Below are 23659 nucleotides of genomic sequence, written 5' to 3' on the forward strand. Positions count from 1 at the left end.
ATCGTATGTACTTTATGGGTTTTGTGGCTATTGTGAGTAGGAACTTTCCTTCATTATATTTTTAAATAGGTTATGCTTATCCTTAAGAGATGACTCCCTTGTGGTGGGAATAGTGAGCTTCCCATCAATGGAGGAATCAAATGGAGGCTGGCCAGCCACGTAGGGACTGCAGAGGGCATTCACCACCAGGGGCACACTGTGATATGCAAGGTTTCTTTCTCTTCTAATAATAAGTGTGTCTATGAAGTGTCAGAATGAGGACTTGATTTTGGATGACCTATAACTTTCTGGGAGGATTATCTACTTTCTCAGTTTCTCTTTTTGTTGCCCTGACCTTGAGTTGTTGTTTTTGGAAACTGGATCTTTCCCGTATCCCTGGAGAGAGGTGGCACAAGTTTCTTTTAGAACTGAAAGGGACAACGCCTGGAAGATTCTTCTGTGTATTCCCAGGGAAAATCGAATGAATAATCCATGAGTCCAGGGCACGTATCTTCACCAGCCTTGTCAGTCAGTGGTTAGTTGGCTGCTTTACAGGTGCCCATCTCCCCTGCAGAGTTTTGAACTCCTCAGGGCAGATGTCAGTGAATTTATGAATAGCACAATCTTATACACAAGGCACAGCACCCAGTGGTGTATCAATAAACGTGTCTAGATTGATCAGTCACACATCAATGAAAGATTAGGCCCAGAGAGTGTAAGTGACCTGCCTAAGGTCACACTATGGCAAAGCTGGCCCTCAGCCCTGATCTTCTCTTTGTGAGTCCACTACATCTTTCAGGACTCCACAAGGCTTCTGAGCCTCGTTTTAGGGCAAGGAAAGAGATCGTGAAGGCCAAACCTTTAGGATGACGTAACCTATAGCTTTCCTTGACTCAGTGTTCCCAAGGAACATGTAGAAGAGAGTCATGTCAAAGCTTCCCTCTCCCTGGCCTCACCTTTGACCACAAATAGAAGTTCAGCCATGTGTACCTCCTACATGTAGGCAGTTGTGTGAGACATTCCTACTAAAATAAGCTGCCTCCCCAGGTACAGGCATCTCAGCCATGCTCGGCAGCCTTATAGAAACTAGACACTTGGGCTCCAGCTCAGACCAGGTAGAGGGGCTGTATTTTTTCCCAGAAAGTGAAATCCACCCCCTCTCTCCCAGACAATTAGCTCTATTGAAGCAGGAGAAACAAGAAGTACTTTCTACCAACATTGGTGTTTGGTGAAATGTATAACACTAGGTTCTCCAATTCTCCTGAAATCCCTCCCAGCAGGGTCCCTCCTTGTTTTGACTAATCATTTCTTCTTATTACTAACTGTTATGATTAGGAGAATTGCCTGAGTACAGGCCCAGTGTTTCCAAGACCCTAATGAGCAACACGTGCAGACTTGCTCAGCTCAGCGCTGGAGCCACTGTTGCTCTGTCTCTATAGGGAAGCCACTGAAACAGTTCAGGAATAAGAGCTTCCTGCCACCCTGAGCACTCCCCCACACACCCCTACGTCCAGCACTTGGCTGCATTGGCATCACTCCTGCACCTGGGTGGAAGAGTTGCTAAGGATGAGCTTTGGGACTGGCCAGGCCTGTATTCAAGTTTTGATTCCACCACTAACCAGCCTCGTGACCTAGGCAAACTCCTTAATGTCTCTGAGCTACAGGGTCCTCATGTTTAAAGTGGGGATAATAGTTTCTACCTCATTGAATGTTGAGAAGATGGGATTTTATTAAATAACATATCAAAATACCGAAGAGCGTATTTTGCATCTAGGATTTGTTATTAAAACAAAACTCGGAATTCCATACAGAACACCACTGAATGGGAACTAAAGCTCTGCTCATTCAGATGATCCCTGTAGAAATCTACTTTAGGAAAATAGCCGGCATTAATCATCATGCCACTTAGTGGCATGAAGCAAGTGAGTTCCACCAAGTCAGTGCCTTGTCCTTCTGACTTCCATGCAGATGGCACAGGTGTCTGTCCACAAGAAGCCTATGTTGAACCACTTCCAAAGGTGGCATAAAATTATCTCTGGGAATATTGGGATCCAGGGCTGTTAGGAAATGTAAAACAACACGACTTCCCCAGCTTTCAGCTACCTCTTCTCCTTGCCTCAGAAGGACAGCCTGCATTTTGAGGTCAGGGTGCCAGCTTGCAATGGGACAGGTACCACTCAGCTTTCTAGCCCTGCTGCCTCTTTGGAAGGGGCACTCAGAACTTTACACACTATCATCTTCACATTTTAAGCTAACAGTATTCCAAATGTCTGGTGCTCATCACTCACAGATTGTAGACCGTTCTCATTCTTTTTGTAGGGATCCCAAGCCCCTCTAAGCTTCTACTATTGAGTGAAGGATTCCTCACTAGTCCATTTCGATGCCCCTACTTTGCACCAGGTCTCTGATAAATTATTTGTGGTTTTCTGATATGGCCTCAGACAGCCACCCCATATCCCCCAGTGAGAAAACCTGACAACTCCTGCTGCTACTGACTCCTCTTACTATGGTGTTATTGGTGCCTGACATAGAATTTTAGGAACTGCCCCACTGCCACCCATGGCACCTCTCTGAGGGGGACAGGCAGCGAGCAGGCACATGCCCCTCTCCAAGGTTCTGAATCAGCACGCACACCCATCACAACGCTTTCCTCTAGGACAGTGGTCACTCTTGTCCAGTCTCTCCCAGGAATTCTACACCAACTGTAGGAATGATGGAAGAGGAATTGGTGTCTTGGGAGGGGAAGAGACAGGGAGAGAGATAGAGCTGAACTTAAGCTGGGAGGTGTCATGGCTACACATGGCACCTAAAAGAATAGGGTTTTTTTGTTTGGCATTGTTTTCGAATAACCAGTTACCAAAGAAGGAACCACAACTGAACATGAAACTGACTTCATATTTATTCGATAACTTTACCGTCTTTCTGATAGTTGCAAAATTTCCCTCTTTTGGCTTGTGTCCTGGTTTCAGCCCTGTATCCTGTGTTGAGAGCAAAGGTATAACAATCAGCCTGACCTGGTTTTCTACCAGGTCTCCATAGAAGACGTCATCATATATCTACAGCCCCATTTCCATGTCTGTCTGTTTCTTAACTCTTATCTATCCCTCCATAAAATCTCAAAGGACTTTCCCCTTTCTCCAGGAAGCCTCCCAATTATTCAGACATGGTTCCTTAAGTAACTGCTCAGAGTGAGCAGTAAATAAAGAGATGTCCCAACAGTACTGTCATTTTTTTATAACTAATCCTGGACCACCCCACCCATGTTTTCCTGGGCCCCCACACCATGCTTTTTGCAACATCCCTACCCCTGATGTCATTTTCTGATCTCCCTCTCTATCCCTTCTTAACCCTTAACCCACATTAAAATATGCAGTCAGTTTTCCGAACTACCATCTTGACTCTTCTGAACCACAAGAACATTATCTCTGCATTATTTTGTCTTACTATATTTAAGAGTCTTGAGTATCAACTGTCCTTGGCTCATTCCCTGATCCTATTCCAACCCTTTCTCCTAAAGAAAGATTGAGTAGAAGATATAGTTTGCTGTAGGAGTAAAAGAGGGGCTTCCCTGCCCACAGGGTGAGGGAGAACAAACAAGCCCAGGTAACATGTCAAGGCCAAAGCACCCTTGGGAGGCCAGGGGGCATATATATAGGTGGACAAAGAAGTTAAAAAGAGCTGGATCCATTCTGGCATTATAGCCTCATGCCCAAGATTAGGCTTCTCTTCCTTCCTGGATGTGCTTGCTGGGGTTAGGGGACCTAAAGTGTATAGACTGGAGCACAGAGCCTCCAAAATGTTCTCCTCTCATATAGCTCCAACCTGGTGACAAGGCCCCCAGATGCCATCTCCGAATATTTTGTTCTACATTGATCTCACCTTTCCCCAGACATCTGTAACTCTTTGTGTCTGTATTACTTACTTTGATCCTTACCTATATGTGTCCACAGTTCCCACTACTCCATGAGTGGGTGGGGGGCTCACCTCACTAGAAAGCATCTGGGTTCACCAACATCATGGGCTGAAACCTAAGTATCTTCATGGCTTTCAGTGTCCAGCACAGTTCTGGGCATGGGGTCTCTGCCCAAGGAATGAGGGGCTGCACAAGGTCAGTCTTTATTGGATGAATGGTTTGGGGTTCCAAATCATCTAATAATGACAATACTACTAATAATAGCAGCTGATATTTACGGAGTTCCTCTGTGTACCAGCCACACAGCTAAACACTTTGGGTGTATTTTCTCATTAAATCCTCAAAACTACTACTTTTTCAGATGAGAATATTAAGGCCTAGCAATTCATCTTCTCAAGGTGCACCCACAAGAGAATATTTTTGAACTTGGTTGCTGTGAACATCTAGTGGGTTCACTGGTTAGATATAAGGAACTATAAGTCCCTGGGAGTCTCTGAAAAATGATGTGTGTGTTCAAGAATTTGTCCATTTTTCTGGGGAAAATCTTCATTGCTTTCATCAGATTCTTCAGGGGGTTGTACACACAATGTGGAGGAGCCCTTCGCTGGCCTGGTGCAGAGCAGCATAATCTCAGCCTGCACATGGGGTCTCCCTGGAAAGTTTTACCTCATCATGGTTGTCACCCTCTCCAGCTCCCCTTGGGGAGGGGTGCAGGGATGTAGAACCTGGCTGCAACAGTATAGTTAGCTGGACCCTGCCTGGTTGGCATCTTGGACCAGACTGAAGTTCACATCTAAATTCTGAGACCAGGAAGTTGGCCTTATTAAGATTCCTGATAAAGGAATTGGCTTTTAGGGCTTACCTATCTTCAGCAGATTTTCCCTCTGATTACTCAGGAGTGCTCTTATTTCCAGCTTAATGCCTACAAATACACTCACCCACTCTCTCCCACCCACCCTGGCTCTCCATTTTTCTAAGAAAAAAAAAATCATCTGCCCTAAATCACATTAAGAAGCAGGAGATTCTATCTCAATATGGCAACACTTGGGCCAATCCTATGTCTCTAGAAGGATCTTTTCTGTTTAACTCTTTGAGTTCCCAATACCAACCGTACTATGCAGGCTGAGCCAACCCCTTGGCCACATTCTGGAAGACAGAGAGCCCCATCCCCATAACCCAGGACCTACCATGCCCTTCCCACTTAAACCAGCTCAGTGGTTTTCCCATCTTTTAAAAGGACTGAGTCTCTTTAGCCCTTTTCACAGGAAGCTTTCATCAGTAGTAACCGTGGCAACAGATCAGAGAAGCTTCAAAAAGCCTGTCTGTATGTAATTAAGAAAAACGAGGACGTGGACGCAAGAGCAGTGAGCTTACACAAGGAGACTGTGGCTCTGAGCCCTGCCACTGCACGCACTGAGGGCTTTTGCTGACGGAGATGACAGATTTTCTTCTCCCTCTGACTTCCCTCTTCACTCCCCCTTTTAGCGTTTTTGTGTGGTTGTCTCAATTGGCCTGCTTCCTGGGGATATTGCTGGGAACTCTGGTTCTGGAAAGATACTCCCTGCAGGGCTAGGGCCTCAAACCCAGGGAGGGCAGCTTGAATGAGCAGAGGTGGTTCAGCACCTTTCCCTTGGGAGGTTTATTCAGAGGCTAAACCTGCTCTGGTCAGGCTCTCCAAGTACAGGAGAGGCAGAGCAGCCTGCTGGCAGGGACATGTCCTCATCATTAGGCCAGTGGAGCAGAGACCAGGGACCATTGGTGTTTAGCCACCCAGACATTGGGCCCTGCCTTGCCCTGCCCGGGGCAGACCTCCCAGGAAAAGGAGCAGGAGCTAAGCCTTGTTGGGAGGCAATCTTAACCTGGTGACTGTTTTATCTCTCAGCACTTATTCTTACTTGAGTCATCTAATTTTCTCGATGTTTTCCTTCTTTCCTATCTGTTTTCTCTTACCACAGTGTAAGATCTATGGGAGCCGAAGCTGATCTGTCTGGCATTTCTCCTAACCCCTGAGTGCCTAGAATAGCACAGAGTATTTGTTAAAGGAATGAATGAGCAGATGATGAGTACGGAACAGGATCCCAGTCATTGCTTGTGGCTCATGCTTGGGCCACCTCCACAGGCGTGCTCTGTGATCCCAGGCACTGTGCTGGACTCCAAGATACTAAGACACACCCTTACTGTGGAGGATACATAGCAAGGCATATTGGGTTCTCCCAACTCTCCTTGAAAGGAAAGGATTAAAGGATTCAGATATATGCAACCATGGACTCAATAACCATGGGCCCTACAGGCCCCCATTCATGCCTCACAGATGCATTTCTCTGGAATGCAGTCATGAATGAGAAGGGGGCAGTAGTTGCTTTATATGAAGGCTATTTCTAAATAAACATGAAAAAACCTTCCTGGAAATGCACCACTTTTCTTCCTGAGTGGGAAGCAGACTTGGGGCAGCATCACCTGAAATCTTCCCAGATGCCATGGACACCACTGGATTAGGGACAGGGAAGGCATCTTCAAACCAGCTCCTCCCTTGCCACCTTTATGTCACTAAAGCCTCTACCACTCAGGGTCACAAGCAGTGAGTCCTCACTGCGGCCATGTCTGTACCCTCCCTCTTCCCCACAGCAGGGCATCTCACATTGGAGTGGGGTGCACACATATAATCTTAAGCCATGTATCCTGAGCAGAGGTCAAAATCAGGTACAAGGGTTTTGCTTCCCCTTGGCAAAGAGAAGGGGCCTGGGAACCTTGGAGATGAGCCAGCCACAAGCTCCTGCCCACCAGGAGGCCACTGTGTGGTGAGGACAACACAGAGGAAGAGGTCATCACCAGGCAATGGTGGAATCTGTGTTAGCATCTAGAAATGGGCTTATGGAATGCCAGGGGTGGAGGGTATATGACTGGAGGCATCAGTCAAGCCTCCTGGTGGAATGAGTGCTAGATCTTAAAGGGTGTCCAGGAGTTCACCAAGAATATAAAGAGGAAAAGAATTCCATACGGCAGAGAACACTGTGCAGAGGCTCAGGGGCATGAAGAGAGTTTAGTGTGCAGAGGAAATCACAGGAACCTTCCTATTGGCCACGATGTAAGGGCAATGGTCACGTGGCCAGGGGTGAGATCGTGAACGACACAACTGCATGGGGACTTGAAGGATGTGGATAGGAGGGTAGATTTTGGGCCTTTGGGGTTTGAGCAGGGGAACACTATGATCTCATGTACATTTCAGAACTCATGCGCTGGCAGGAGAGAATGGATAGGAGGGCTGCAAAACGATGTGGGAGGATTTATGAAAAGGCTGTTGCTATAGGGCAGAAAGGTCCACAGGGCCTGGAGTTCTGAGGTGGTGGAGGTATTGAGGAAAGGAGCGTTCTGAGGAAAAAGAGGTGGGGCATCACTGTGGTGACAGTCCAGCTGCGGGGGACACAGAAGATGTGACTGTCAGGGTCTGGCTGGTGATGACTCACGGTGTCAAGGAAGGGAAGGGCTGAATAGGTGTTCCCTGCATTAATCATGTAGGAGGCCACAGGAAAAGTGGATGTGGTGGGAGGAGTGGGGAAGTAACCAGGCTGCACGTGGCTGAGCAAGGAGAGAAAGCTCAGCCAGAGAGCAAAGAAGAGAGAATGTCAATGTAGAAAGATGCCAATGACAGCGTTTTGGTTTTAAAATGGCAAAAATGGGGGTAGCCTGGGTGGCTCAGCAGTTTAGTGCCGCCTTCAGCCCAGGGCCTGATCCTGGAGGCCCCGGGATCGAGTCCCACTTCAGGCTCCCGGCATGAAGCCTGCTTCTCCCTCTGCCTGTGTCTCTGCCTCTCTCTCTCTGTCTCTCTCTCTGTCTCTCATGAATAAATAAATAAATCTTAAAAAATAATAAATAAATAAAATGGCAAAAAAAATGGAGGTTAAGCAGAGCAGTGGAGTCAGGGGAGAGGCTGAAGTTGAAAGTCATGGGGGACAGGAGATACTTGAAATGGGGAGGCCTCCAAAGGGTAGGAAGGATGGGTGGCCACCCTACTGGGCAGTACCTATCCCTGCTCCGTCACCCAAGGCTGTTCCAGTGAGAGCCTCACGATGTCCCAAGAATGCAAGAAGATGGCACTGTTAAAGAATCCACTCCACACCCAGCGGAAAGCAAGCCCTGGAGGAATGTATTTATTAGGAGTATGAGAAACAGTGGCCTGTGGAGAGTCGAGGCTGTCTTCTGAGGCAGGGAGCAGGTGGCGCTGACCACTGGGAGCCTGTGGCCCGAATCTCATCCGTCTGAGCAAACAGACACTTCCAACACAGGCCCTGGCCAATATGCACATTAACGAGTAGTGCCGCGTGAGGTGAAGCTGCCCTGGCCCGGAAGAGCCCACCACGGGCCATGCCGACCTCCCTCCCAGTGCGCTGAGTCAAGAAGAGATGGATGTTTATCCCTGCGCAGGGTCTGGGTGGGGGATTCTCGAATGCTATTTGCAAGACTTCAGTAAAAATGCTTCATGGATCCTGTCCTGTCACAAGCATGTATGAAAGTTGTGCTTTAGCTCAGGCCTAATGGGCTTTATATACTACAGTACTGATTTTCTTTCACATTTTAATAGAACCCGATTTAATATTTGCTTTCTGCTCTAGCTGCTTGCTGTTGACTGATTCAACACAGAATCCTTCCCTGGTGCCCCCCGACTTTGTTGTTATTCCCTCATTTTGTTTGTTGGCATTTGATTCCTGTCTTCAGCATGAAGCACTTTACACATGTCTTCGTTCAGCTGGCGACAGTCACGTGCGTGAATTCTGAATGCATTACTATCCAGAACGGCTGCTCCAGCAGACCCACCATTCGGAAGGGGGGCTTCTGGGTAGGATTCATTTTCATCGTTAGACATTGAGGATATGCAGCGCTCAGCTTGGGAGCCTGCGGCCATGGTCTGTTCTGTTCTCGGGCAGGAGATTCTCCAATTTCATCAAATGTCCAGCACTGTGGCTGGTAACTCAGAAACATGTTGCCTTTCTACAAAGGACCAGGCTTTCTAGAATCTAGTATTTAACAAGGCATTTCAACCTCTGCCACAGGCTGAAGAGCAACCGTAGACAGAGCTGTCCAGAGGCAAGGGGCAGCTGCCCTCCTTGACTCCCAGTGAGCCTGGCTGGTTTGCAGGACAGAGTCTGTTCAGATCTCCTGTTTGCCATGAACAGATCTTACCCTCCACCTTCGGAGCACCATACCAGTGTAAGGCCAGAGTGGGGGATGGCTTTCTCCTTCGTAGGGAAAGATAACCTGTTTTACTAACAGGCAGCACAGGGCTATCATTGAGAGCATGAGCTTTGGAATCAGGCAGACGTGGGTCTCCATACCGGCTTCAGTTCTTATAGACCACGTGATCTACAGCCAGTCTCCATTCTCAGCTTTAGTCTCTCTGTCTATAAAGTTGAATTAATCATTGTATCTTCCCATGTAAATGCATGTCAAGCAGCTAGCAGAATGTCTGGAACAAACCTCTCTGCTCTTTTTATAGCATGGGATCAAAAACGGTGGCTCTATGGACCTCCCACCTAACTTTGCTTCTTGTCTTCATGCTTGGGCACTGTGAACTGTTCATCTATCCAGGGGATGTGGCGGTCTGTCCTGCAGAGAAACACCGCCAGCACGGACACACTACACAGACCCCAAATTGTGTGATGTTTTGTCCAGGATGCCAGGATATGTTGGGGCTTTTGCTGGGCCACTCATGTCCCCCAACTCCCTGAGTTCTATACTAATTAAGAAAAGACAGGAATCCAATAATTGTCTAATACATATACATATTATACTCTCATAGTCCTAAGAACAAAAGGACTTGAAGCCAAGTCCTTGCACCCTTCTCACCTTTGCACACATGACTAAAAGAAGTCGTCCCAGGGGTCTCTTGGGTGGCTCAGTGGTTGAGCATCTGCCTTTGGCTCAGGGTGTGATCCCAGGGTCCTGGGATCGGGTCCCGCCATCAGGCTTCTCACAGGGAACCTGCTGCCTGTTGTGCTCCCTCTGCCTGTTGTGTCTGTCTCTCTCTGCGTGTCTCTCATGAATAAATAAATAAATATAATCTTAAAAAAAAAAAAAGAAGTTGTCCCAATGGGAACGCCTGAGAGAGGAGTTTGGGGCAGGTTGTCATCTCTGTCCACCACATTTTCTCAGAATGGACTGGAACATGGAGATTTGGGATGGAGGAACAGGAGGTTCCTGTGTGCAAGTGACAAGGGTGGGAACATACCGGCAGATGGAGAGAGGCTGGAGAGGAAGCCCTGGCCCATCCTCACTGGGCCCTTCTTTGTCTCCCTACAGGTGTCCCATCAGGCCCCCGAAACGTCATTTCCATCGTCAATGAGACATCCATCATTCTGGAGTGGCACCCACCAAGGGAGACAGGTGGGCGGGATGATGTGACCTACAACATCATCTGCAGAAAGTGCCGGGCAGACCGTCGGAGCTGCTCCCGCTGTGATGACAATGTGGAGTTTGTGCCCAGGCAGTTGGGCCTGACCGAGTGCCGTGTCTCCATCAGCAGCCTGTGGGCTCACACCCCTTACACCTTCGACATCCAGGCCGTCAATGGAGTCTCCGGCAAGAGCCCCTTCCCCCCACAGCATGTCTCCGTCAACATCACCACGAACCAAGCCGGTGAGTCTGATGGCATCTGTGCTCCTCCTTCTGTCTTCGGGGCTGGCTCCTTGGCTGTCTCTGTGAAGAAGCAGAGCTGTAGCCCCACCCATTCTGCTCCTGGGCCCCCCTCCAGGAGTGAAGGGGTCAGGTGATGGGCATTTGTGGCCACGGTGGAAACAGGTGGAGCGTTCTACCTCTGAGAGCGAGCCGGATTCTGAGGGATGTTCTCGAGCAGGGCACAAAAGCAAAGAGGCATATATCCAAGTCAGAGTAGAACCTAGTACTCTCTATCCAGCTGGGGCTTACCTGATGCCTTTGAAAGATAGATGGAAAAACAGACAGACAGACGGGTGGGAGATGGACAGACAGATGGGTGGATGGGTAGGGGGATGCGTGGAAGCCCTGCACGATCTTAAGAACACCAGTGCTGCTTTATCAGAAAACCCAGTGAGAGAAACTTCCCAGAAATCACATGCTGGAGTATTGCCTTCATAGATTATTTTTCAATTAAGCCACGTAATTCAAGGGTGCGTTCTTCTGTGCCGCTTGCTTAGATGGATGCTACACTGTTATAGAGACCTCAGATCGTGGGCAATAGATCACTCCTGATAGCCCGTACATCCCTGTGGCATGCACAGCTCAGAACACATTTGCTTCTCTTCTCTTTATTTCTGTGTCTCTTACTCTTCTGACCTTTTCTCTTTATTACCTTTTACACCTCTTGCAACAATCCATTTCTTTTTATATCCATTTAACTAGTCCGTTCATGCACTCATTCACTTATTTATTTACTCACTCATCATTAAGAGAGAGTTAGTTAGCATCTGATGTGTGCCACGCTGTGGGCTAGGCACTGAGAGGGATACAGCGATACGTGGACACCACTGTTTCTCCCACAAAACTCATTAACTGTGGAATTTGCAGGCTATAGACACAAAATCCGAATCTGCAGCGTGGTGCATTCGAAGCGTGGGTACCGCGCGCATGCGGTAAATACCGAGGGAGTTAGGGAGAAATGAGCAGTCTCTCCCCTGGGGTGACGGCGCAAGACTGCAGAGGAAAAGTCTATAGGCAGTGGGGGTCGTGGGCAATGGACTGTGATCTTATTTGGAATTATGGATTTTTCTCAATCAACAGATTGTAGCAGGACAGCTTGTTAGTGGAATAGCTGGAGCAAGCACTCTCTCGCTCTCCCTCCGTGTAGCTCCCCCTTCTTAACCTTCTCTTCCCTACTCTGTCCTTGTCTGCTCCTCACCTCCCCAGCCTCCGGCTCCTTCTGCCTCTTTCAATACTAGCATCTTTGATGGCAGATGATTCTTGGGTTTAAGCTGTCAGAACTCAGGAGAAAAAAAGGTGTTGTAGGAGAGCATGGCTGTCCAGATGGCTGCGTTGTTGCCGTGAGCATGTGTGTGTTCGCGTGTGCATGTTTGTATGTATGTGTATGATCACGTGTTTGCATGCATGCGTGTGCAGTGAGAAAACAGGCGTGGAAGTGTGGAAGCCTCCAGCTGGTGACCACAGCCCCAGCGCCTTGGAGACAAAGGTTGTGACAGTCTGTCTTACCCAAAGAAAAGGGGATGGTAATTTCTGGATCACGTTGAGCACGGAACACGGGCAGCCTTTGTTAGCATTGTTTCCCTTGGAGAGTTTAAGGCAGAAAACTGGCTGAAATATTTTAGTGTCCCAGCTTCTGGGACTAATAATCCTGCCAGGCTGTCATGTCATGCTGGGCTTGGCTGTCTGCTCTCTCTCTCTAAGAATGTGCGAACAAACCTGCCACTTATAGCGGTTTGCTTTGATTCCTGCCCCTCCCTATCCTTACCCTGCTATTCCCGAACCTGCCCATCTGCTTGTCTTGCCATCTGCACCTTCCCAGGCTGCAGAGGCACCGAGGGACCAGGGCTCCTGCAAGGGGCCAGGCATTGCCAGCATCAGAAATATTTGTTGTTATCCTCACTCACTTGCTCCTCCAAGACTATCTTTCTCCTGCCGTTTGTTCCCCCTCCGGCTGCCCCTTTATTCTTAACCTTCCCTGATTTTGGAGTCCCAGCCCCATTGGCATCTTCCAATTTATGTTTTCTTTTGGGTCATCCTGGAATTTGGATGTTGGAAGGTTTACAATCAATGAGGGAAGGATGCTTCTTGGGGGCATGAAGTATGACAAAACAAATGACAAGGTGACCCCTGAGTCCTAAGCTGTGGGCTGTGGAGCTCTGAAGGAGATGGTGCTATGACACTGCTTTGACAGATCTACGTGTGAATGAAAACTATTTTTAACCAACAGATAATTCTTTTAAAAGATGGGATCCTTCCAAATAAACACCTGGGCCTGTACCTCTGCAAGAACAGTTTAAAAACATGAATGGAAGTGACATTTTGGGGGGGGTGAGGCATGGGGAGAGGGAGAGGGAGAGGGAGAGAGAAAGAGAATCTTAAGTAGGCTCCAGGTGAGCTCGAAGTGGGGTTCAATCTCACGACCCTGAGATCATGACCTGACCCGAAATCAAGAGCCACCCAGGCACCCCAAGTGACACATTTTATAAGAGATGAAAGAGAGACTAAGTAGCAGGCATCATAAAAGCCATATCACTCAAATCCATTAAAGGCAGAAGTAGATAGACCCATGTAAGTCCATAAGTCATGACACATCTAACCCCTTTCCAGGGACCCCCAAGCTCTTCCACTCTGGGTAACATCAGGTCAGCCTCCTCGCCCTGACCTCATGGTATGGTATGGCTCCTGCCACCACTTTTCTATTGCCTGGGTCATGAGGAGGTAGGTGGAAGGTAAAGAATTTGACCCAGAGTTGTTCTAGAATCCATCATTAAGTCGCATGGTAAGTGCTGTTCCAATGCCTATCCTAGGTCCAGAACTGCCCAAACTGAAATAAGTGGGGACCATTGAATGGATCCTGATTGAGGAGTAGGTGAATAATTATTATTATAACTTAATGCTTTGTGCTTATGGGTTTGTTCTGTTTTGTTCTTGAGTTGACAGAATTTTGGAGCACGTGGACCAATTTGATCCTCATACTTACCCATGACTTGGGCATTGTTCCTGTTTCAGATAAGGAAGAAAAGGCTTAAGGGGGTTTGAGAATCTAGGATTAGAAGTTCAGCAGGGCATCACCTCTGTTTCTGCCTTCCTATCGCCTGTCCTAAAGGGTTGGCAGTCCTCTGAGCATACAGAGATTTTCAGAGGCAGCCAGTGCCATCCTGCTGAGTGGGCACCTTACCATACAGCCTCTGTTACCCTTCCACAATTTTCTCTATGACAAAGAACCCCAAAGGCTTTTTTTTCTGCCTCTGGATGGAAATGGAGATACGTGTATGTTTGTTGAGGGATCCAAAGTCTCACCAAAGTGAATTGGAGCTTGACAAGTGGGTGTCAGTAAGAGTCACATGAGAGAAGGGTTTGGATAAATCAGCTGCTAAGTGGTCTTTGACTTGATCTGAAGCTCGATGCTCATGAATATCAGACTGTCCTGGGAGGCTGCTTGCTGCTCTGGGCTGGTTCTTCCTTTGGTCAGAAGCTACTGACCACATCTGTGGCTACACATGTAGTTTTTACTGTTCAGTAGACACAGGATTGTCATGCTCTTCCTTCTCAGGGCTGCCCAAACATGCACACTGATGCTCTATCCCAGTGGAAGCAGGCAGCTCATCCTAGCTGATTGAGGTCTCCAATACAGAGAGTTATGGTTGGCATCAGTCCATCAGAGGGAGTTACCAAGAGGCTTTTCTTGACCCTAAGGGCTGGGATCTAAGAAGAGACCTTAGGAGGTTTTTTTTTTTTTAATGTTTTTTATTGGAGTTCAATTTGCCAACATATAGCATAAAACCCAGCGCTCATCCCGCCAAGTGCCCCCCTCAGTGCCCATCACCCAGTCACCCCAACCCCCCCCCGCCCACCTCCCTTTCCACTACCCTTTGTTTGTTTCCCAGAGTTAGGTGTCTCTCATGTTTTGTCACCCTCACTGATATTTTCACTCATTTTCTCTCCTTTCCCTTTATTTTTATAAGCATCTTCTGGCCCATAGAGCACACAGAGACAAGCATCACCGGGGGGATACTGAAGGATCTCTTAGGTCCTGAGAAGCAGAGGCCTTCCTTCCATCTCCTTCTGTGATGGCATCAGTCATGTCTATAGTCATGACTACTCAAAGATCTTGTATCACTTGGAGAGCAGCAGAATCAGATCCTCACCTGGCCCACAGGCAGTGGCAGAGAACTGCCATTTGGAGCACCTCCAATATGCCACACCCATGCCAAGTTCTTTACAAAGTTGAGGTAGATCAGATGAAGAAGCCGGGGTCAGAGTGCTTTCAGAATCTGCTCAACATCCCACAGCCAGCAGTGCTGTTTCTAGGTTTCAAACTCAGATTTGTGGCCATTTTATCTTCTGACTGATCAAAAATCGCATTATGGTGAGCCAGGTAAGCTGTGAGCTCTCTCTAAGCTATTGCCACATAGCTGGGCCACTTCAGCTGTCAAAAAAAATGTCCATCATCTCCGGTCAGGGTTGGTCATGAATTATGCAAGCTCAGGTTTACGTGAGGTCTTCAGGGATGCAGTCTTGCACTGAATACAGCTGCCTGGAGTTTAAAATAGACCGAATCAGGTGGCACTGTCTTTGTTCCAGTGGCCAAGCGATCTGCAGAGAGGTTGTTATCACCACTAACTCCTGCAGTCACTCTCTGGCACCTGGCCCCAGATTCAGACTGATGGCCGGATCATCTGGCTGTCAGAGAGAATTAAAGTGAATGACAAACTTTACTTCTTTTTTCTGCCAGCTAGATTCAGAATGTCAGAGTTGGGGAAGGGGACCTCAGAGGAAATCTTGGAAAAAATAAATAAGACAAATCAGACGGGCACATCTAAAAAATCAACTTGCCGCAAAATAAAAGAGTCAGTGAACTTGGGACCATCTAAGCCAGAGAGAACAAACTCAAAGGCCCAGGAGGCCTGGCAGGCAGTGGAGAAGAGCAAACCCGGGCAAAGTGTCAGGCAGTAGGGAGTGGTGAGGACTGCAGAGAACTGTAGAGAACAGGGCCAGCCTCTGCTCAGGGCTCCAGCAAGCGGTGCCATACCTAGCACTGCCAGAGCTTATAAACTGAAAACCAAGATTTAAAATGGTGACAATTAGAAAATTTTAAAGTACTTGGGAGCCAAACAAATCCAATACTGGGTTTGACCTATTGGCTGTGGTTTGTAGCCTCCAATTCAGAGGGCTGATTTGATTTACCCAAGTCTGAATGGCAAGTGTGCTGTGTTGACCTAGCCTGATATATTCCACCATGGAGCAGTCACCTTGCTCACCTCCTGGGGTTTGTTTGTTTGTTTTGAGATTATTTATTTATTTATTTGAGAGAGAGACAGCAAGAGAGAACAGCAGCCAGGGGGAGGGCAGAGGGAGAAGGGAAAGGAGCAGACTCTCCGCCGAGCAGGGAACCCGACACAGGTCTGGATCCCAGGACCCTGAGGTCATGACCTGAGCCAAAGGCAGATGCTTAACTGACTGAGCCACCCAGGAGCCCCCACCTTTCTCACCTCCTGGACTCAGTGCAGCAGAGGTGTGGCAGGGGATCCTGCAGTTGGACCCTCTTTATTCTTCACATGACTCCGACAAGTTCACCTGAACTGCCATGACCCCTCCTTTCTCAGCTGTAAAAAAGGAGTGACAACACTTGCTCTACAACACTAGCACTGTTGTAACAAACAAATGAGATGGGAAAGAAAGTCACTTTTCGAACCATGCTGTGGATGAGGGGATGACTGTCATTCTGGGCCAGACAACAGTTTGCTGGACTCTTTCCCTAGGCCGTTTCCTTCCAAGGCCCCTCCATCTCTTTGTTTGGGACTGATGTCATCCCCATCATATAAATGACTGGTATCTGTTTGTCCATTCTTCGAGGGAGGAGGAGGCACCCGAAGGGTGAGTAGCAAAGTCCCAAGGAGTTGATGAGGGCAATAGTGCCAGAACCTGTGTACCTGAACCAGGCTGATCCTGCCGCTCAGAGGAGCCTTATCTGTCTTTCCTCCTCGTGTGTTTAGAGGAGCAGCACTTGCTCTCTTACTTTTATGATGCCATCAGCAGTATTTATATCTGACATTTATATTACACACGGTCCATGTGTGGCCCACTGTGCCTATTGCATGTGGAATATTAACACATTCACTGAGCCTACAGACACAACCCATTACTTAATTTTGTTTAAAAGGTACTGCATTACTTCCATTAATGGTCAGAAGCCCCTATAGTTTGTCCATTTTAAAGGTGTTTTTGAGGCTCCTAGACAATTAAAGTCATTCAGAGATGCTACTTTTCCTACAAAAGAATTACCTAGCCCACCAATTCCTCTGAACACATCACCTAATTTGCATTATTCCTTGGTTAAATATAGTATTTGCATGCATAAAGAATAATCTTTGAATATGAAAAGGAATTTTATGATATTGCAATATATCGAGCTCTTTGGAGGAAAGATATTATGTAAATCTCAAAATTAAATATTAAAACAATATTACAGTGCTGCCTGTAAAAATTTAGAGTGTTAAGATCCATATGCTGAAACCAGTTCATTTTTAGGGGCTGGTCTCATTGGAAATTAGTAGGCGAAATTTGCTCCAAAGTAGAGAAAAGATTGAGTCAGAACTTTAAAAAGACTGGAATGACTTTAAAGAAAACTTTCATTGAAATTAATAAAGAAAAGTTTAGAAACACTAAGTAAATGAAATTTTCACCTTTCTTAATTCAATTTCACAGAGCATTTCATTGCTTTCATCCCATTGTTGATTCTAAAAAGGTTGTTTTTATTGTTTCTTAAGCCCGGACAATGAGAAGAAAATTTAAGTGGTCTCAGAGAGTTCTAGGCCATTTTTGCAAACAGTGGTGTGTTGTCTGTTGAACTGAGTGTGTCAGCAGATAGTGCAGCTCTTGATCAAAGCCTTGGCTTCCACCCCTCGGCAGTCTTGGGGCTCTCCACGAGATGGTGAGCTCTACGGGAAATCAGACTCTCTCACCTACCCAGCTTCGTGAGGGAGGGACCATACCATGCTAGGCACAGGAACCTTGGTAAATACTTGCCAGGATCCTCTCATCCCTACATATGAGTTAGGACATAAATGTTTGGCTGGGGTGTGGTGATAGCCGGCTGACCAGGTATCTTTCTCCTCTGTGGCTCCTAAAAGGAAAAAGGTAGGGAATGATCCTAGGATGATGCCAGCAGACTTGATCCATTCAGAGAAGCATGATGAGACTCGTACTCTAAGGGGTTTATTTATTTATTTAAGCGCTTTACCTTTGGAAATGTATTCATTCATTCAACACAGTCTTCGTGACTGCCTTCCACAGGCTGACTCATTGGTTCCTGCTTCTAGGGGCTCCCATTCATTCACTTTCTCTCTCTCTCTCTCTCTCTCTCCTTTTTTTTTTTTTTTTTTTAGGTATTTAAAATTTATTTATTCATGAGAGGCACAGAGAGAGAGGCAGAGATATAGGCAGAGGGAGAAGTAGGTTCTCCGTGGGGAACCCGATGCAGGACTCAATCCCAATACCCTGGGATCACGGCCTGAGCCAAAGGCAGACACTCAACCACGGAGCCACCCAGGTGTCCTCATTCACTTTCTCAACAAATATTTATTGAGGCTTTCTGGGTGTCATGCACGGCTCTAAGCATCAGGAACATGGGTGCAAACAACAGAGATGACAATCTGTGCTTTGTGGAGCTCACATTCTAGTTCATGGCACTCACCGAGACTGGGGTCAGAGGCCCAGACAAGGCACAAGGCAGCAGACAACTAGCTGGTCAGCAACACAGAGGGCCCTTCAGGGGAGCTCTTGGTCCACGACCCACTGTGATGCCAGCCTCCTCTTTGCAAAAGTTCGGCTGCAGCCACAGGTACCTGACAGAGAGCATTTCAGTATGTAGTGGCTGCTGCTGAAAGGTGAGTGTTGAGTGGGCGATTCCATTGCTCACTGACTGACCTATTGGGACTTCTCGTGGACAGCTATCACCCGCTGGACTGAGCAGTGGTTGCATGTGGGGGTTCTCTGAGTTTCTGGTCCTGAGCAGTGTCTGGTGATGCTAACTTCTGGGGAACAGCCGAGAAGCACCCTGCCCTGCATCCCTGCTGGGATGACCGGAGGGCCCCATGGGGCTGGGGGCTCATTTGCTCAGTTTATTCTACCTGGGGCCGGGCTCTCCAAGTCTGTGGTTTGTTAAGTGAAAATGGGGCAGACTGCTGGCAGTGAGATTATAGCAAGTTCTTATCCTGTTCCAAGTCCAAATGAGATTGCAATAACCCTCCTCATAGAGGGAACCTCACAGAGGGAACTTCTAGTTGGATTATGAGATAGTTGCTATTTGCCCTGTGGCCTTGGCAAAGGAGATGGGAGGGAGGAGGAGTCCTGGTGATGTGCCTGCCCTCCACTCCTCCGGCAAATGTCAGCTCCGTGCGCCCCAACTATAATCTTCCGGACAAGCATCCCTGTATTCATCTTATTGGCTATTGTTCCCCAGTGTCTCGCTAGATGCCTGAAATAATAGACGCCAATTAATGTTTATTGAATGGATTAATAAATTATCAAGTAAATGTATGAATGAATGCCTCAGTCTTTCTTAGGCTCATCTCAGGCATCAGCAAATGGTGCAGCTTGAGCTGTGGCCTTTGCTTCCTCAAGCATCTTTGGGCGGGCGCTGCAATGGGAGTTAAGCCCTTACACTCTTCCAGATGTTGCTGAGATGTGGAACTTCCTGGGGGCACTGTCCTCCCCAAACGTGGCCCTGTGGGAGACGCCCCACTGTGACCCAGGCTGCCCCTGCCCTTCAGGCCAGGAGCCAGCTGCCGGAGCAAGCCTTGCGGGGGTGGTTGGGATGGCGTTCCGACGTGCTGTCTGTCCACCGGCATGCCAACTCCGTGCCTATCATTTTCACAGCACCAGCCATGTTAAACAGGCAGGAGCACCAGGGGTTTTTGAATGCCGCAATTAACAAAACAGTAATCAAGCTAAGTGTTTAATTTCAGAAAATTAACATCTTCTCTAAGCGGATGTGAAAGATGGAGAAAAAAGGCACATTAAATGTTCTGGGTAAATAAAGGCAACAGCAGACCACAAATATTTTCCAGTTCAAGGGAGACTTTTTGCCACCCCTCAGGCCTTGGGATCAGTTGCCTTCTGAGACCTGGGCTGCAGGACATCAGCGAAAGAATGGAGCTCTAGGATTTCAAAATGTGTGTGCTTTTGTCTTGTCTTGTCCTCTTTTCTTTTTTTTCCTTTTCTTTTCCTTTCTTTTCTTCTTGTCTCTTCCCTTCTCTTCCCTTCCTTTCTCTTTTCTTTCAGAACAAAGCAAATGCTTTATCCATCCAGAAGAGCTCAGGGGAACAAGGACCCTCTGTGAGCATATCTGCCCCATAGAAAATCCTGATGTGTGTATTGTCCTTCTTTGAACTGTACTAGTCATAAAGATGACACAGTGAGTTCTTGAATGTGCATTAGTTTTTCATGAGCATAGGCCGTATTTCTCCGATAGACTTTACAGCTCCTGAGGGAGAAGACCAGGTCTCACTCTTCCACTAACCCCTGTATGTCAGCACAGTGTCCTCTGTTCTGAGATGTCCTGACTGGCTTTACATAATGTTCATGGTTTTGTGATGCCTCATAAACCAGCCAGCTGGCATTTGTTTGTAGGCACAGGTTTGCATGTGGGGAGGGAAGCTTGTGAAGAGGTGGGTGCACAGGGGGCTGGATAGGGACAGGACCTCCTGATGTCTGTTGGCTTATCCGATGCCCTGGAAGAGAGTGAGGGCCCAGGACAAGGACAGCAAGGGCAATGAAGGCTGTTTTGCAGCAGTAACCAGGTGAAGTTTGAGCACAATAGGCAGCCTTGAGACTCGGTGATGAAGTGCCACAGTTCTACAGGGAGGGAGGGCACTCAGGGCTTGTGGGGGTTGCACTGAACATGGCCACAGGTCCTCAGAAAGGGAAATGGAAATTTGGCTAAGTGAGCAGCTTTCCCAGGGGGTGTTTCGCAGGCACCTGACATGGAGAACAGAGAAAACAAAGCAGGATACTGAGCACATGGATTGCAAATACATAGACATGCCAGGGGCTCCCAGAAATGCTCAGGGACAACGACCAGAGGAGGGGGGCTCAGTTCTGCACATGTGTGATTTGTGGAGATTTGAGTTCCCAAGTCCAGCACTAGTTATGCAGTTGGACATTTTCTCCACGATGTGAGAGATAAGCTTGGCTGAAGATAAGCTGAGGGTGAATGGAAAAGTATTGGGGTCAAAGGTTTGAGGATCGTGGCAAGTTTGGCAGTGCTATTGCAGAGAATGGGAGATGGGATTGAGCAGAGAAATCGCTCATTTCCAGAAAGCGTTGAGGGCTCCTAGGAAGCTGATGATCATGTGTTTACAAGGCTGTCCATCTGCCCTGGTATGTGACTTTCTCAGCACTGCATGGCTGACCCTACAGGAAGTTAATCAAGGATCTCTCTTGGGATGAGTTTTGCTGGCTGTGTGCTCAGAAAAGATAAAGGAGACTCATGCCGGAGGGTTCAGGAGTATTGCCAATTGTGTTATTGCAAAGATGGAACTGGGGTGGATAATGAGGGATGCAAATAAGGAAGAGAGATAATGCTTAGGGTGGAAGTCAAGTCCGAGAGGGCCGGATGAGCCAACCAAAGTTACGGTGGATCATCAGAGGTTGCTGAGAGGAAGGAGAAGACCTGAGTTTGCAGCTTTGAAAATGGAGCAGGTGAGGCTGAATCCAAGTGTGCCACAAGAATGGGCAGGTGCGTAAGAGTGGTGGGGCCAGGGCACAGAAAGTACACTGTTCTGGGGGGACATGGGAGTCACCCACCGAAGGGCAAATCCTGGCATGGAGAAGACAAAAGCTCAAGTGTTCGGTGAGTCGGGACTGGTGATAGGAGGAAGAACACAGTGATCTCAAGCTTGGAGACTGGCAGCCCAGCTGAGACACATTTTAACAGAGGTTGTAGGAGATGGTGAGCAATGGTATGGAAGTGGTGACTGGGAATAGGGACATAGCCCACTTCCCGACCGTGAGGTATGCTGGGCATGAAGCTGTAAACTGCCACACTTTAGAGGGCTGCAGGGCAGAGGTGTCCCCAGCAGTCAGAGTCCAGGGGAGGGAGACCCATACCTTTATGGGGATGGTGGCATGCAGAGAGGGGCTCGCAGCTGGGCATTGCAGTGTGGAAACCTGCCTGCAGGATGAGGGGTTCTGGACCTCTGGGTCCTACAGCTGGGAGACTTCCATCTCCAGGATCACGGAGGATAGTCACAGAGACTGCAGGCACAGCAACCCTGCCCGGTGTCAGTGGTGGCACTGTCAGTCTGCGGGTGGTGGCAGTAGGTTCCCCAGATGTGAGGGGCGCCCTACTGGGCATGTGTGAGTGAGAGCCAGGTTGTGATGGGCACACAGTCTGCTGCAGGGTATCCTTTGCTCTCTCCCGTGGCCTCGTCAATGTCAGCGTTTCTGTGAACTGCCTTCTGTGATCAAACATTCAACAAACTGGAGCTGCCATCGTGCTTGTCTCACATTGGGAAAGGCTAACGGGTCTGCAGGAGGCACGGCTAATGGGTCTGTCCTCGGCCTCCTTGCCCTGGGACAAGGCACCACCTGACAAATGCCCCTCATATCCCTTCAGAGCCTCCTACTCCTACAGGGCCATAGCACTTGCCATTCTTTCCACAATAAAGGGCCATTTCCTGGTGTGCCTCCTGGTTACCCCAGCAGGGAGGAGTCAAGCAGGATGACCTAGGAGGGCCCCCCAAGATCCCACGAGCTAGATGCTTCCTTCCTCTGGCACAGGCCTCTGCACACTTCCACCTCTCTGGAGACCCTCGATCTCCCTGAGGAGCTGTCCTTCCCTGTGCTGGGCCTCCTCAGTGCTGGGGCCTGAGTGGAGGAGGAGGGGAGAGATGGGCAATGCCATCATTTCTGGCTCTGCTCTCACCTGCTGAGGACTTAGGGAAGTCACTCTCTATCTAGCCTTCAGTGCTCAGATCCATAAATTGTGAGAATTGGCAGAAAACTGAATGACCTCATATGTCCTCTCAAAATTTTATATTCTGATCTCTAGACAAATAGTTCCCAAATTTGAGTGTGTATCAGATACCCTGGAGGGCTTGTTTAAAAAGTCTCTCTCTCTTTTTTTTAAGATTTCATTTATTTATTCATGAGACACACACACACACACACACACACAGAGAGAGAGAGAGAGGCAGAGACACAGGCAGAAGGAGAAGCAGGCTCCATGCAGGGTGCCTGACATGGAACTTGATCCCTGGTCTCCAGGACCATACCCTGGGCTGAAGGTGGCACTAAACCGCTGAGCCACCCGGGCTGCCCTGGAGGACTTGTTTAAACACAGATTGCTGAGCCCTACCTCCCAGAGTTTCTGATCCCATAAGTCTGAAGTAGGGCTCAAGATTCTGCATTTCTTGCCAGCTCCCAGGTGATGCTGCACTGGGATCACATTTTGAGAAGTAGCAGGGTCATTTGATCCCAATGGAGAACCCTTCCACGCAGAGTTAATATCACAAATGAGAGCCTTAGGTGTAAACCTACATCCCCAGAGCAGCCCCCAACCTATAACCCCCAGTTGTCATACCCTTGCCCTTGGTTTGGAACCAGGCCCTTCGTGGATAGACCCAAGAAGGAAGCATCTGTCTAGGGTAGAGGACGGACTCAACCACACAAGCCTAAAGCCCCCACTATCTCTCCCACTCCCGCTTCATTGAGCCCATGGTGAGACTCAGGCAATATTCTACAACAGAATTAAAATGATGCCACCCCCACAAAGCAGTCCTCTGTCCTTAGTTGACTCCAAGGTAAAGAGGAAGATTGGAAGGGGGTGTCAGGGTCATCTCAAGGCAAGTCCAGAACAAAAGCCAAGAAGCCAATGTTCACAATAGGAGAAAACAATTAGAAAAATAATTAATTCTGTTTTTGTATTCATATCCAGTCTCCAAACTAATTGCTTATTTGTTTAATCTACTTTGGCCAGAAGTGTTACTGCACCAAAAATATTTAATGAGTCAGGCTTCCTAATGTAAAATTCAAGCATATTTGTGCAAAGAAATGAGTTTTCATCATCAGAGGGAGAACCTGTTATCTAAGCAA

The 23659-nt window shown here is 48.0% G+C and overlaps 1 protein-coding gene across 1 annotated transcript in view; it reads left to right on the top strand.

Annotated features, from left to right (window-relative positions):
• Positions 1–23659, top strand: part of EPHB1 (EPH receptor B1) — a 430513-nt gene that overhangs the window by 304652 nt on the left and 102202 nt on the right. Inside the window, exon 5 of the mRNA XM_041733571.1 lies at positions 10187–10522. Within this exon, the coding sequence (XP_041589505.1) occupies positions 10187–10522 (336 nt within the window). The remainder of the gene's footprint in view (positions 1–10186; positions 10523–23659) is intronic.

This window comes from Vulpes lagopus, chromosome 19 (assembly GCF_018345385.1).
Source record: "Vulpes lagopus strain Blue_001 chromosome 19, ASM1834538v1, whole genome shotgun sequence".
Lineage (NCBI taxonomy): Eukaryota > Metazoa > Chordata > Mammalia > Carnivora > Canidae > Vulpes > Vulpes lagopus.